Genomic DNA, 11895 nt, shown 5'->3' with positions numbered 1-11895 from the left:
TCTGGGGGGTCTGGGTGGCGGGGAGCGAGTCTTTCTTAAAACAAGAGGATTACTACTAGAGGTTTTGAAATATTTGAAGTTCATTCTTGTGTAAACGGGATCTATACCTTTCTGGAACTCTTTGAGTTGTGAAAACCATCCTCTCTGGCCATGACCCTGCCTCTATCAGGCAAATGCCTCTTGGGGGCAAACAAAGCAAATCAACCACGTGAAGATGGGCCATGGCCCTCCAAAGCACAGTAAAGCTTTCTTCTTTGGTATTTAATATTTCTTCTTGGGAAGAATTCCATTTTTTGTTTTTCTTCTCTTTTGGAGTGCACAGACTCTTGGGAATAGTTCAGAAACAGTACCAGAGTGCTAGCTTGCTAGAAATTTAGCATTTTCAAAAAAAATTTTTTTAATATAAAGTCAGATATACAGAAAGGAGAGACAGAGGAAGATCTTCCATCCGATGATTCACTCCCCAAGGGACCGCAACAGCCAGAACTGAGCTGATCCGAAGCCAGGAGCCAGGAATTTGTTCCGGGTCTCCCACATGGGTGCAGGGTCCCAAGGATTTGGGCTGTCCTTGACTGCTTTCCCAGGCCACAAGCAGGGAGCTGGACAGGAAGTGGGACCACTGGGATTAGAACTGGCGCCCATATGGCATCCTGGTGCGTTCAAGGTGAGAACTTTAGCCACTAGGCTACCACCCTGGACCCAGAATTTTTTTTTTAAAGCCCTATTGTCAATAGGAGTTAAGCTTAAAAAAAAATTTGGGAGGCAGAGAGACAAATATGTAGAGACTTATCCACTGGTTCACTTCCCTGGTGCCCACAGCAGCTGGGGCTGGGCGAGACGGAAGCCAAGGGCTTGAGCCATCATCTGCTGCCTCCCTGGGTACACCCTATCAGAAGGTGACTGGAAGCGGAGCCCCGATTTGGCCCCAGGGGTTCCAGTATGGAATGTGGCTATTCCAGGTGAAAACTGCTGTGCCAAATGTCCATCCCGGAATCTTGGCCAGTGTCCTCCTGCTTCCAGGGTTCTGTGCAGGCTTGGGGGGAGCCGCAGTGCCTCACTGGCTGTCATGTCCCGGGAATTTCAGAGGCAGAATTGAACCACAGATTTCTGACTGCTCAGGAGGAGGGTGCTGTGTACCCCTGGCATTCACCCAACCTCTCGAGTCCATCCGATGGACACAGATGCCTCCACAGGCTGTCTGGAACAAGCTAATAGATACTGAGCACAGTGCCTGCCACTCAGTGTGCACAGCCAACACTTGTGACTCTAGTTTGCCATTACTGGTTGTGAGGAGTAATCGCTGTGCAGGCTCCTGGTTAGATGTGCTTGTCCTGCTGGCTTGTCGGGGAAGGTAGTGGTAGGTGTTTGGTTGCAACCTGCCTTCCTCTATCACGGGATGTCCAAGCAGTTAAAACTGTCGCCCATTCCCTCCCCTGCCGCTGCTTTGGAACTGATCTGGAGGCTGGCACCCAAAAGGTGCCCAGCTCAAGGCCTCGCCCATCATGTGGGTTCTCATCTTCTCAGTGCTCCTTCCTTGTCTTCATCCACAGCCTTGACTTACCGTCCCTGGCATTTGCCAAGTGCAGCTGCTGAGGCTCTCCTGGCACCTCACCACAGCCCACACCTGGCCTCTTCCGGCAGGTGTGCCATGGTGAGATAATTACCCGTGCGCACTGCCCCACCTGAATCTCAAGTGAAAGCACTTGCGAACTCCACGATTGCAGGGCCAAGGAAAACAGCCACATTCCAGGAAAGGATTGTTTTATTTAAAAAGTATTTACAACTTATCGAACCTTCATAAACTTGCTTTATCTTAAAATCCTTTTGTATTTTTTAAACCTGAAGAAAATCTTGGCAGGAGGGTGCAGGGAGACAGGAGGGGAGCGGTGACAGGCTCTCTGGGGATTGCGCAGCGGAGGGACGTCACAGGATGGCAGTGGCCTGAGATGATGGCTCGGGTGGTGAAGGGCAGCTGAGCCAAGCAGTCCCCCTTGGGCCAGTGGCCAGCTGGACAGCCAGAGGCCACAGGATGGCAGCTCCTGCTGGGGGTCTGGGGCAGAGGGCACCCAGCCCCAAGGCGGCGGCTTGGTGTCTTCCTGCCAGGTGTTTTGAGGGGGTAGCTGTGCTGTTGTAAATGAGCAGTCATGCATGGCTGAGCCTCGGGCTGGGCGAGGGGCCAGTGCCCCAGTCAGTAAGACACTGCTGGGGGAGGCACTGCTAGTTGCCAAGTCTTCCCTTCTATGTCCCTCCTGTCTACAACAGCGGCTCTGGGTGGGTGGGGACGACAGGCCAAAGCTTTGCGGGGTGTAGTTTGTACAACAGGTTGTGCTTGGAACTTCAGGGAACTCCCACTTCTTGGTGGGTGCCAGCCTTCCCCTCTGAGTGATGGACATTTGAGAAGACCACGTGTAATTAACCATCTGACTCAAACTTCTCTCTGCATTGCAAAAACTCTGGGCCCAACGGGCCTTCATGGTAATGAAACCACTGAAACTTAGGAAATCCTTAACCCTCTGGAAAACACACAAGGACACCTAACACTAAACTCTGACAGTTCGCGTGATTTCACAAACCCTCGAAAGTCCAACTCTGGACCCCTAGGGTAATGGACCCCAAGTGTAGAACCCCTGAGTTAAAGGTTCCCATGGGTAAGCATTTTCTTTTGCCATGCAAATATCCCAGAGGAATTACTAGCCCTCCCACGTGATTATTGACTGAATGGCTGTAGGGGGGTGGGAGTAACCATTTTGTAGTAAGGGAAGGGACGCCAGGATGGTCCACTTGAGGGAAATTTGGGAAGGGCCTGGGATTCAGCAGGCAGCACTGGAGCACTGAGCACCTGGGTGAGGGCTTCCAAGAGGTGGCTGACGGGCCAGAAATGGAGACAGGTGTCCCAAAGGCAAACTTCATTCTGCAATTTTCCCATAAGGTCCTTTCTGGTTCCTGATATGAGCACTTTCACTCTCAGGTACGTGCACTCCTTCTGCCATCTAGTGGCTCTTCCTGGAATTACATCTGCCCCAATGTACAGGAGAAAAACCAGGAATTTATGACTGAGTTCTTGTGATAATTACACTTAGCTGACCTGCTGAAGTGTAGAAAGGGCGGTGGGGCGGGGAGATCAGACGACAAAGAAGAACGACTCTTCAACATTCCCGTGTGATGCACACTGAAGTCTCGTGAGAGCACACATCCCTCTTGACTGACATGGGCACTCTTTGGTTTGTCATGGCTACACTTGCTTTAACAGCTTGGAATCTTCTGCCAGTCATATAAATTTTTCTTTTTCATGATTATTTTCTTAAAACCTGAAGTTCCATCTCTGGCTCCCACTTTCTGCTCTTCCTCTTCCAGAGCAGATATACCCATCAATGCAGGACTGTGGACTGGGAGCCAGAACAAGTGTCCCTGGGAAAAACGGAGGCTTGAGGCTCTACCTCCCATTCTGTCCACTCAGCTGTGACTCCTTCCTCTGGCTCTCTCCAGGCTGCGGGAGCCTTGGTCTAACAGGAGACTGGTCCCTGATCTGTGCTCGGACTTGGTCGCACGTGGTGTAGTCAAGTTCCACCGCTGCGCACAAATCCCTGGGTTCTTGGTGCGCCCCCGAACTGACCTTCACCCCGGCTCCTCCAGCCTCTTGGGTGCCTGGCTGCCAGTGGCACTTTACACTAAGATAAGTGTGAAATGTGGCAAGAAGGTGTCAATTTGGAGGAAAGAAAGGTGACTTCCGGGACACAGGGGAGCCCAAAGAAAGGGGAACATCAGGGGTCCCAGGATGGTGCTGTTGGCCTGGGGTCTTCTCTCCTCCAGTAACAGACTGTGCTGTGGACGGACCATGTCCAGCTGGTTTCATCGGAGACACCTCCTTCCGTGACAGCCGTGGCAAGGCTTGCAGTCAAGTTGGAGGCAGCGAGGGGAGATGTGCCAAATGGACAGCTGGGGGTGGAACGGTGGCTAGGAAGGCAGAAGGCTCTGTCACCTGGGGGAGGCCCCAGGATTGGGGAGCAGGGGGTGGGGGCAGGATCTCCCCAAAGCTCTGGAATCCTCCATGCCCAGCCACTGCTGCCCTTGCTGCTCAGGTGATCAGAGGCGTGAGGTTGGAGCTGTCCTCACAGGCTCGCTCTCCATCTGGCGACCGCTTCCTTTTCCGACCACCTGAAAAGTATCAAGCCATGAGATGGGAGCGGGCGCTCCGCCCTCGCTGGTCTAATCTGCCTGTCTCCTGTTGCTGGTCTGAGCACAGCTACAGCTGGAGGGATTAGGGAACACCTCCCACCTAAGATGACATCTTTGAAAAGCCACAAATCCAGGGTGAGGCCTGGCACGTCGATTTCCTGGAGGGATTGAGTGAAGTCTGTAACCACTCAGGATCACGCCTTTCCTGCTCCGCGGGCACCAGCCCCACTCCCCACTCACCCCCAGACACCCACGGAGGGAGGGAGTGGCTCTCATAGTCTTTAATGTCCCAGGAGCCAAGGTTTGTGGGGGCAGCTGGAAGCACACCGCAGGGACTTGGTTCTCTAGCTCTGAAGGAAGTGCCCTTCTGCATGGGGGCAGTGGGGCAGCTGCACGAACTGTCCTCAGGAAGGAAATGCAATCTGCTCCCAGCTCTGGCTTTGCTGATGGTTGGAAGGCACAGATTCCATCCACCTCCTGCCCCACCTGGACCACTTTCCCAGGCTCTAAGTTGGCTGGATACAAACTCCTTCTTTCGAGGACTACATAGTAAACGTTACAGGTTCTGCGGGCCACATGGACTCACAAACAAGTACTTAACTCTGCCACTGTGGCCACAGGTTACACGTGGGTTTTTCTGGTCCAGAGTATTGATGAGAGCAAGTGGAGGAGGGATGCTACAATTTGACCCACAGCCACAGGCCATAGACTACCCTGTCCTCAAGACCACCACCAGGTGCAGCAGATCCCCCAACTATCAAGGGTGCAGTCCTGGCCCAAGGACAAGTGAACCTCACTAAGGTTCCCCAAGCAGCCGCACTTTTCCTACCAGCCAGCAGCGGGGTGGCCTCAGTTGGGGACAAGTTTACTCACTCAGGGTTCTCAGCAGCTTCTTGCCCATAGTTTCCTCAAAGTCGCTACGGCAAGGGCTGGTCTCTGAATCCACGTTGATGTTGAAACATTCGTTATCTGACACTGAGACAGGAAAGGAGAGAGAAAACTCAAGGTTTTTCAACCTACACACCCAGGGATTTAGGCAAGGTAGTTCTGGGTGACCAGCCTGCAGCAGGTGTGGCGAGGGAGGGATGACCCGGAGGGTGTTGGCTCTGATGAGTCAGCAAGAGGCGTTTCAGTGCCATAAAAGGAGCAAAAATGCAGTGTGCAAGAGCAGGAACCCAGAAGGCCAGGCCAAGGGAGGAATGACACCTTCTCCCCAGATACCACTTGGCAAAGGAGGTATATTCTCCACTTTGAATCCTGGCCAGACCAAAAGCACACGTGGGGACAAGTGGGGGTGTCTCCTTCCTTTACTCACTCAAACCCTGGGCAACTGCAGGCTCAATAACCATCAAGCAGCTGTCTCCATTTTGGCCCTCAGACAAGAGGATGCCAAGGGCTACAGAATGTCATAGCTAGGAAGAGCTCAAGGCTTGTGGCAAGTGCAGAACAACCCAAGCAGGCAGGCAGGCATCTGCCTGCTGGTCCCACACAAACAGGTCGGGAAACTGCACCAAGCACCACGAGACTGAGCAGGCTTTAAACACAATTTTGGGACTTGATTAAGTCATTTCCCATCTCTGGGCCTCCAGAGATCTGTGTCCCACGAGGAGTGAGGACTAGGTGAGCCTCCTTTTGGATTGCTTTGAGCCATTCTCCTGCTTTGTGCTACAGTGATGGATTCCATGTGTAGGGGACAAAAGCAACTCCAGTCTAAATTCAGATATTCAGATCCAAGACTGTCTGGGTTAGCCACACATTGTGACAGGTTGCTTACTGACCTTCTGAGTTTGTTTCAGGGCCTTGCTCTGCCTCCGAGGGCTCTGATACATTGGGTTAGGGTCAGTCTGAAGGCTCTTGTAGGGGGGAACTGCTGGCCTGAAGGCAGTACTATTCCTTCTGCTCTTCCTAAAGGGGGCTACTCAAAGCTTGAGCATAGAAACATGTCAGGATTGCCAGAGCACCTTCACTGCCAAGGCCGAAATGTCCAGTGTCTCAGAGGGAGGCTGTGTGACCTGAGACCTCAGGACAAGCTCCTCAGGTAAGGAAGGGTAAGAATGATGGCTGACTTCAGTGTCCTAGTCTGTGAAGTAGATGAAATAGTAACTATCTAACACAGATAAACATTGGGACGTGCATCAGCCTTCACACATATTATCCCATTTATACTCAAAGCTCCTTTCCAAGAAAGCTACCGTCATTTATACCTATTCATATAGAAAACCATCTGTTAAGACAAGGAAATCCAGTTTTAAGTAGCTTGCCTAAAATTGCACAGTTCCAACAGGAAGGGGCCAGGGTCTGAACCCAGGCAGAGTTCTGGCCCCTGACACTGCCTATTAACAGTTGGCTTGGAAGGATGAATGAGACGGGGCCCAAGGCATAGCAGGTGCTCCGTGGCTGCTCGTGTCTGTCCTGTGGCTATGTCAGGGGATGAGAAGTTGTACTCCAGGACTGGAATCCCAGGGTCTCTTGTGGCATCTGCTCGCCCAGGATGATGATCATCTGTGCCCAGTCTGCCTCCCTGACCTGTTTGTGTGGGACCAGCGGCCGGAGACAGTGAGAGTTGCTGTGTGCTCTGCTCCTCGAAGTCGGTGGAGTCTCCTTGGGTGAAGGCGAGCTCCTCCATCCTCACGTACACCACCTCTCCCGGGCTTCTGAGCCCGTCTGAGCGGCTGCCTGGGAGAGGGGACGGGGGTATGTCAGCTCTGTGAGGCACACGAGGGGAGCTCTGGGTAGGTAGGGCTGGGGCAGGAAGGCAGGGCCATCTGCCCAACAGACTCACATGGTAGGCTGCTCCTGTGGTTCAGGAGTGAGACAGCAGCAGGGTCGTCCTTGGGTGTCTGCGGTGTGCCCCGGGTTGTGGGGGCCTTGGTGGAGTCCCCGTCCGTGAGGGCTTCCATGTCGGGGGACTGGGGGGAGCTGTCCATGTGGCAGGCAGTCAGTGCATTCTGGTACTGCTGCCGGGTGATCTGCAAAGAGGCAGGTGGAAGGTCAGGAGGAACAGGGCAGATCCTGCCTGTGAGTGCCCAGCTCAGAAGCAGCCCCACTCATGTGCCTGCGAAGCCTGAGAACCAGACTCGTGCAGGAGGGCTGCCGAGGGGTCCTCGGTTGTTTGCCACCAGCTCTGGTGGCTCCAAGTAATTGGCACCTCCCAATCTGATGACGCAATCCAAGAAGCCTGTCTTAGTCTGTGTCGCGTTGCTATATGAAGTACCTAGGGCTGGGTTCTTTACAGAGAGGTTTCCTCGGCTCGTGGTCTGGTGGCTGGAGGGGTCAAACAGCATTGTGTTGGCAGCTGGTGAAGCCTCCCTGGGTTTCACTGTAGCATGGCCGAGGAGCAGGCAGGGAACGGCCAGGAGCAGAAGGGGCCAAGTGCATGGGTGGCCTCACTTTACAACCACTTTAGTTCTCTCCTGAGAACTAACCCAGTTCTGTGAGCATCACATTTGTCCCTTTTCAGGGTGGTACCTCTTGAGCTAATCATCTTCCCCCAAAACCTCCCTCTCCTAGAAATCTGCCACCTCTTCATGCTGGAGACCCAGGTTCTAACACATAAACATTTTAGGGAACACACTCAAACTGTACTCTGTCCAAACCACCCCATAATCAAACTTCCTGGAGAGGTTAGTCCTTCTGACGAGTGTCCTCCTCCCCAAGGTGGTCAGTGTGGAGAAGGACCTTAGGGAGGGAGATCTTTCAAGCCCAGGACTCATGTCAGAAGCTGGAGGGTCAGACTAGATAAAGCACAGGCCTTTCTGACCTGGACTTAGCCAATTACCACACACAGAAGCACAGCACAGCTATCCCTCGGCTGCCCCTGCCACTGCTCCCAGGTCGACCACAGCATTTCCCTGGTGTGTCGAAGTTCACCAGCCAAGGAAGGCTTCTGGAAGACGGTGGGAGCTGGAGCAGAGGGGAAGCTTGTTATTTCAGGCAGGAAAGTTACAAAGACGGAAAGCAGGTACTTTTTGTTCTTCAGTGTCAATTACAGCCTTCTCTCTCTCTCTTCCTTTCTCTAAACAATTAAAGAAGAAGAAGAGGAAGCCTGGTGGAGCGTGGCTGGGTGGATGGGCAGGTGATGATGGGTCCTAGTGGTGATGGTATAAAGGGAAAGCCATCACCCTGCTGGCTGCCTCCTCCATGTGTCCCAGCCCCTTGCTTTCACACCACTTTATTTAAAATCTTTTCTTTCCCCTGAACTATAAGTTGTTGCCATGCCAACATGTCACCTTTAAGGAAGTAGCTGACAAGATAACACCCCGGGAGGTGAAGCATGCAGGAGGCAGCCTCTGCCCCGCTTCTCCCCAGCCACCTCTCTAAATTCAAGCATCATTTCTGGCCAGGACCCTCCCCTGCCCCAGCAGGGGTCCAACAACCCAGAACAGCTCTTTTATCCAGCACAGTGCTGGTGGCTAGGAATAGAATGTGTATCAGCAGGTAACTGACAATTTCCTCACAGTTACATTAACCAAAGAAAAGAAGGTGAAATTAATTTGAATAATGTATGTCGTTTAACCTAACATATCAAAAGATAATTAACAAGCACTTTGGCATTCTTTTTTGTATTAAGTCTTCAAAATCCAATATGCATTTTCCACTTAGTATGCCCAGTTTGGATAAGCCACATCTCAGGTGGTCAACAGCTCTGTGTGAATGTCAGCTACTGCACCTGCAGGGAAGGGCCAGTAGATCTACCCTACCCCTCTGCCCTGTTTGGCCTAGCATGGCCAGCAGCCGGCAGCTGGCTCGGCCCCTCTCTCCACATGGTCCCGTCCACTGGCCCTTCGTTCTCTTGTTTATGGGTTTGCTTCATATGGCATTGCCTGAACTCTCCTGATAAAGGTTCAGTAATTCTCCAGCTAACATGCTGCTTTCAAAACGCTACATAATTTTATAACGAATTAGATGCTATCCTGCATTGGTCATTGTAATTTAACCTGCGTTTCCACTCCCTAACTTGGTCTTACTGTACTTACAAGACAGGTTATACATGTTGATGTAACAGGAGATGTTTGTAAAATTTTTTCTCATTTTTATTTATTTTCATTTTCTTTGGAAGAGAGAGGGAGAGCAGGAGGAGGATAGAGAATGACTACTGTATCCATGGGTCGGTTCTCAAATGACCTCAACAGTCGGGATGGTCCAGGCTGAAGCCAGAAGCCCATCTAGGTCTGCGAAGTGAGCGCTCTCCACAAGGCTCTATGACCTGGGATGCAGGCATCCCAGTCCCTCAGCCACGGTGCCAAATGTCCACCCCTAAAAGTACATTTTATATTCATGCTTCTTTAGTATATCTCATGGCACCTAGAACTATGGTTAATGCTCAAGAAATACTTATTAGTTAGTTGACAGAGGGAATAAAACTATTTTTCATAAGACAGCCTGTTTGCATTTTTATCTTCATTGCTGTAGATACAATCGTTTCTTTGCAACAACTTAAATTCAGATTCTCTCCTACTTAGGGCAGTTAAGAATTCAAGCACCCTGGAAGTGACAAAGGAAATGGATGTCTGTTTACCTTGACGCTCACAGAAGCATTTACCCCCTTTTGGACCTAGCAACCAAGGTGTCCAGAGTCAATCTTAAGACCAATGCGATGTCTCCTGGTATGTTACGATGCTTTGTTTTCACTTTGCACTTTTCACATGATTTATTCATCCCTCAAAACAACATTCTGCAATACAGGGATTCTGCCACCAGATGGTGACGGGGCACCTTGGTCAAGGTTGTGTGCTCCAGACTGAGACATCTGCCAGAGGTTCCTAACACCCATGTGGATTGCGTTCCTGGCTCTGGCTCTGACCCACTCCCAGCTATAGTGGACATTTAGGGAGTGACGCAGTAAATGGGAACTCTGTTTCTGCCTCTGAAATAAATTTTTTAAAAGATTTATTTATTTTGCTTGAAAGAGTTATAGACAGGGAGCGAGAGACAGATCTTCCATCTACTGGTATGCAACGGCTAGAGCTGGACTGATCTGAAGCCAGCAGCAGGACCTTCTTCCGGGTCTCCCACCCTGGTGCAGGGTCCCAAGGCTTTGGGGACATTTCACTGCTTTCCCAGGCCACAAGCAGGGGAGCTGGATGGGAAGTAGAGAACCAGGACTAGAACCAGTGCCCATATGGGATGCTAGCACTGCAGGCAGAGTGTTAGCCTGTGCTAGGCCTCCAAACAAATACATTTAAAACTCCTCATGTTGAAAAAGGTTGGGCTGGCAGAGCCTATGAAACTGTCACATAATGCAAAATAATTAACAATAAAAAAAAAAAAGAAAAAGGTTGGGGACTGTGGTACAGGGCAGACAGGTGAGGGAGCTAGAAACCACAGCAGTCTAAACAATGCCTCTAACAAAGCTATTCAATTGGGAGGAGGTAATTTTTAACTGTAGCCTAGGCTATAATCTTGGCTTATCTGAAAAAAACCAAAACAAACACTTTGTCAAAACAGGAGGGTGAACTCACAAAGTTCTTTCTTGTAGAAATGTCTACCAGTTTTCTAAGGATCTATTTCGGAATCACAAGTCGAATTTAGACGTCATTTCCCTTTTTCACAAAAAAATTTTTTTTTTCTTCCATTTTATTTGAAAGGCAGGAAGTCAGAGAGAAACTGACATCTTCTACCCATTTCCCTTCCCAAACGCCACCCACAGGCAATGCTGGGCCAGCTTGAAGCCAGCAGCCTGCAGCTCCATCCAGTCTTAACGAGGGCGGCAAGAACTAGGCTACCTGAGCCATTACTTACTGCCTGTAAGGACAGCTATCAGCAGGCAGCTGTGTCACCGGAATAGCCAGGACTCATACGAGGCACTCCAGTACGACAGGTGTGTGTTCCGAGTCAGGTTTTAAACAGTATGCCAAACGCCTGTCCCTATTGAAATTTTAAAGAGAGGGAAGCTACAGGTTTATACTGATCTGGAGTGACACAGTAATCGGTGTCTATTTCCTGCTCCACTTCCTTACCTCTAACATCTCATCCTCTTAGTTTCAACATGTGTAGGTGGAGACAAAGGACACATTCTGTGCTATAGGTCAGAGCAGGTCTGAGCAAGGTCCTCTGGGAGTGACCCAAGGACAGATGCTAGCAGCCGCCTCTGGACCGCAGCTTCCTGCTAACGTAGACCTTGAAGGTGACTTCCCTTTTTTTGTTGCTTGATGTTTTGTTTCCTAAAATTCATATCCTTAAGTCCTAACCCCATCATAATAGTACTAGGAGGTGGAGTCTGTGTCAGAGGGGTAATCTTGTGGCACAGCCTCCATGTTAAGCTTTAGGAAGTTTAGGAAGAGACCCTACTCCCTGTCTCTGCTCTCTGCAACATGAAAGACCATCCACAAGCCAGGAGGTGGGCCCTCTCCAGACCAGGTCTGCCAGCACCTTGAACTTAGATTTCCTGGCCTCCAAAACTGAGAAATCGTGCTTACTGTCCAAATCACCCAGCGTGTGCTAATTTATAATTTATTGCAGCAGCCTAAAGCAGACAGATCAGAGAAGCAAGCTTCCAAATTCCCACCCTCGCGCCCCCCCACCCCGAACAGCATCCAAATCTGTCACTTTGACCTCAGGGTCACAGGTGACACTGACCCACATTCCATACCAGCTTCCACCTCTCTGCCCACCAGGGGCCAGCACTCACATCTTTGGCTAGCATGCCCCTTCCTGCCTCTGCTGATTCTGTCTAGAACATTCTCCCCCTTTGCTCAACCTGCTGTGAAAGCCAATTCC

At 50.9% G+C, this 11895-nt stretch overlaps 1 protein-coding gene across 1 annotated transcript in view; it reads right to left on the bottom strand.

Annotated features, from left to right (window-relative positions):
* Positions 1-3624: 3624 nt before the first annotated feature.
* CNNM1 (cyclin and CBS domain divalent metal cation transport mediator 1) overlaps positions 3625-11895 on the bottom strand; it is a 52098-nt gene continuing 43827 nt past the window's right edge. The window contains exons 8-11 of the mRNA XM_004579973.3: positions 6959-7145; positions 6703-6852; positions 5050-5151; positions 3625-4155 (exon numbers count right to left, since the gene is read on the bottom strand). Coding sequence (XP_004580030.2) covers positions 4076-4155; positions 5050-5151; positions 6703-6852; positions 6959-7145 — 519 coding nt within the window. The 3' untranslated portion in view covers positions 3625-4075. The remainder of the gene's footprint in view (positions 4156-5049; positions 5152-6702; positions 6853-6958; positions 7146-11895) is intronic.

The sequence above is a fragment of the Ochotona princeps genome, chromosome 13, assembly GCF_030435755.1.
Source record: "Ochotona princeps isolate mOchPri1 chromosome 13, mOchPri1.hap1, whole genome shotgun sequence".
Taxonomy (NCBI): domain Eukaryota; kingdom Metazoa; phylum Chordata; class Mammalia; order Lagomorpha; family Ochotonidae; genus Ochotona; species Ochotona princeps.
The sequence above is the reverse complement of the archived record's forward strand: the minus strand, read 5'-3'. Positions and strand labels throughout refer to the sequence as shown.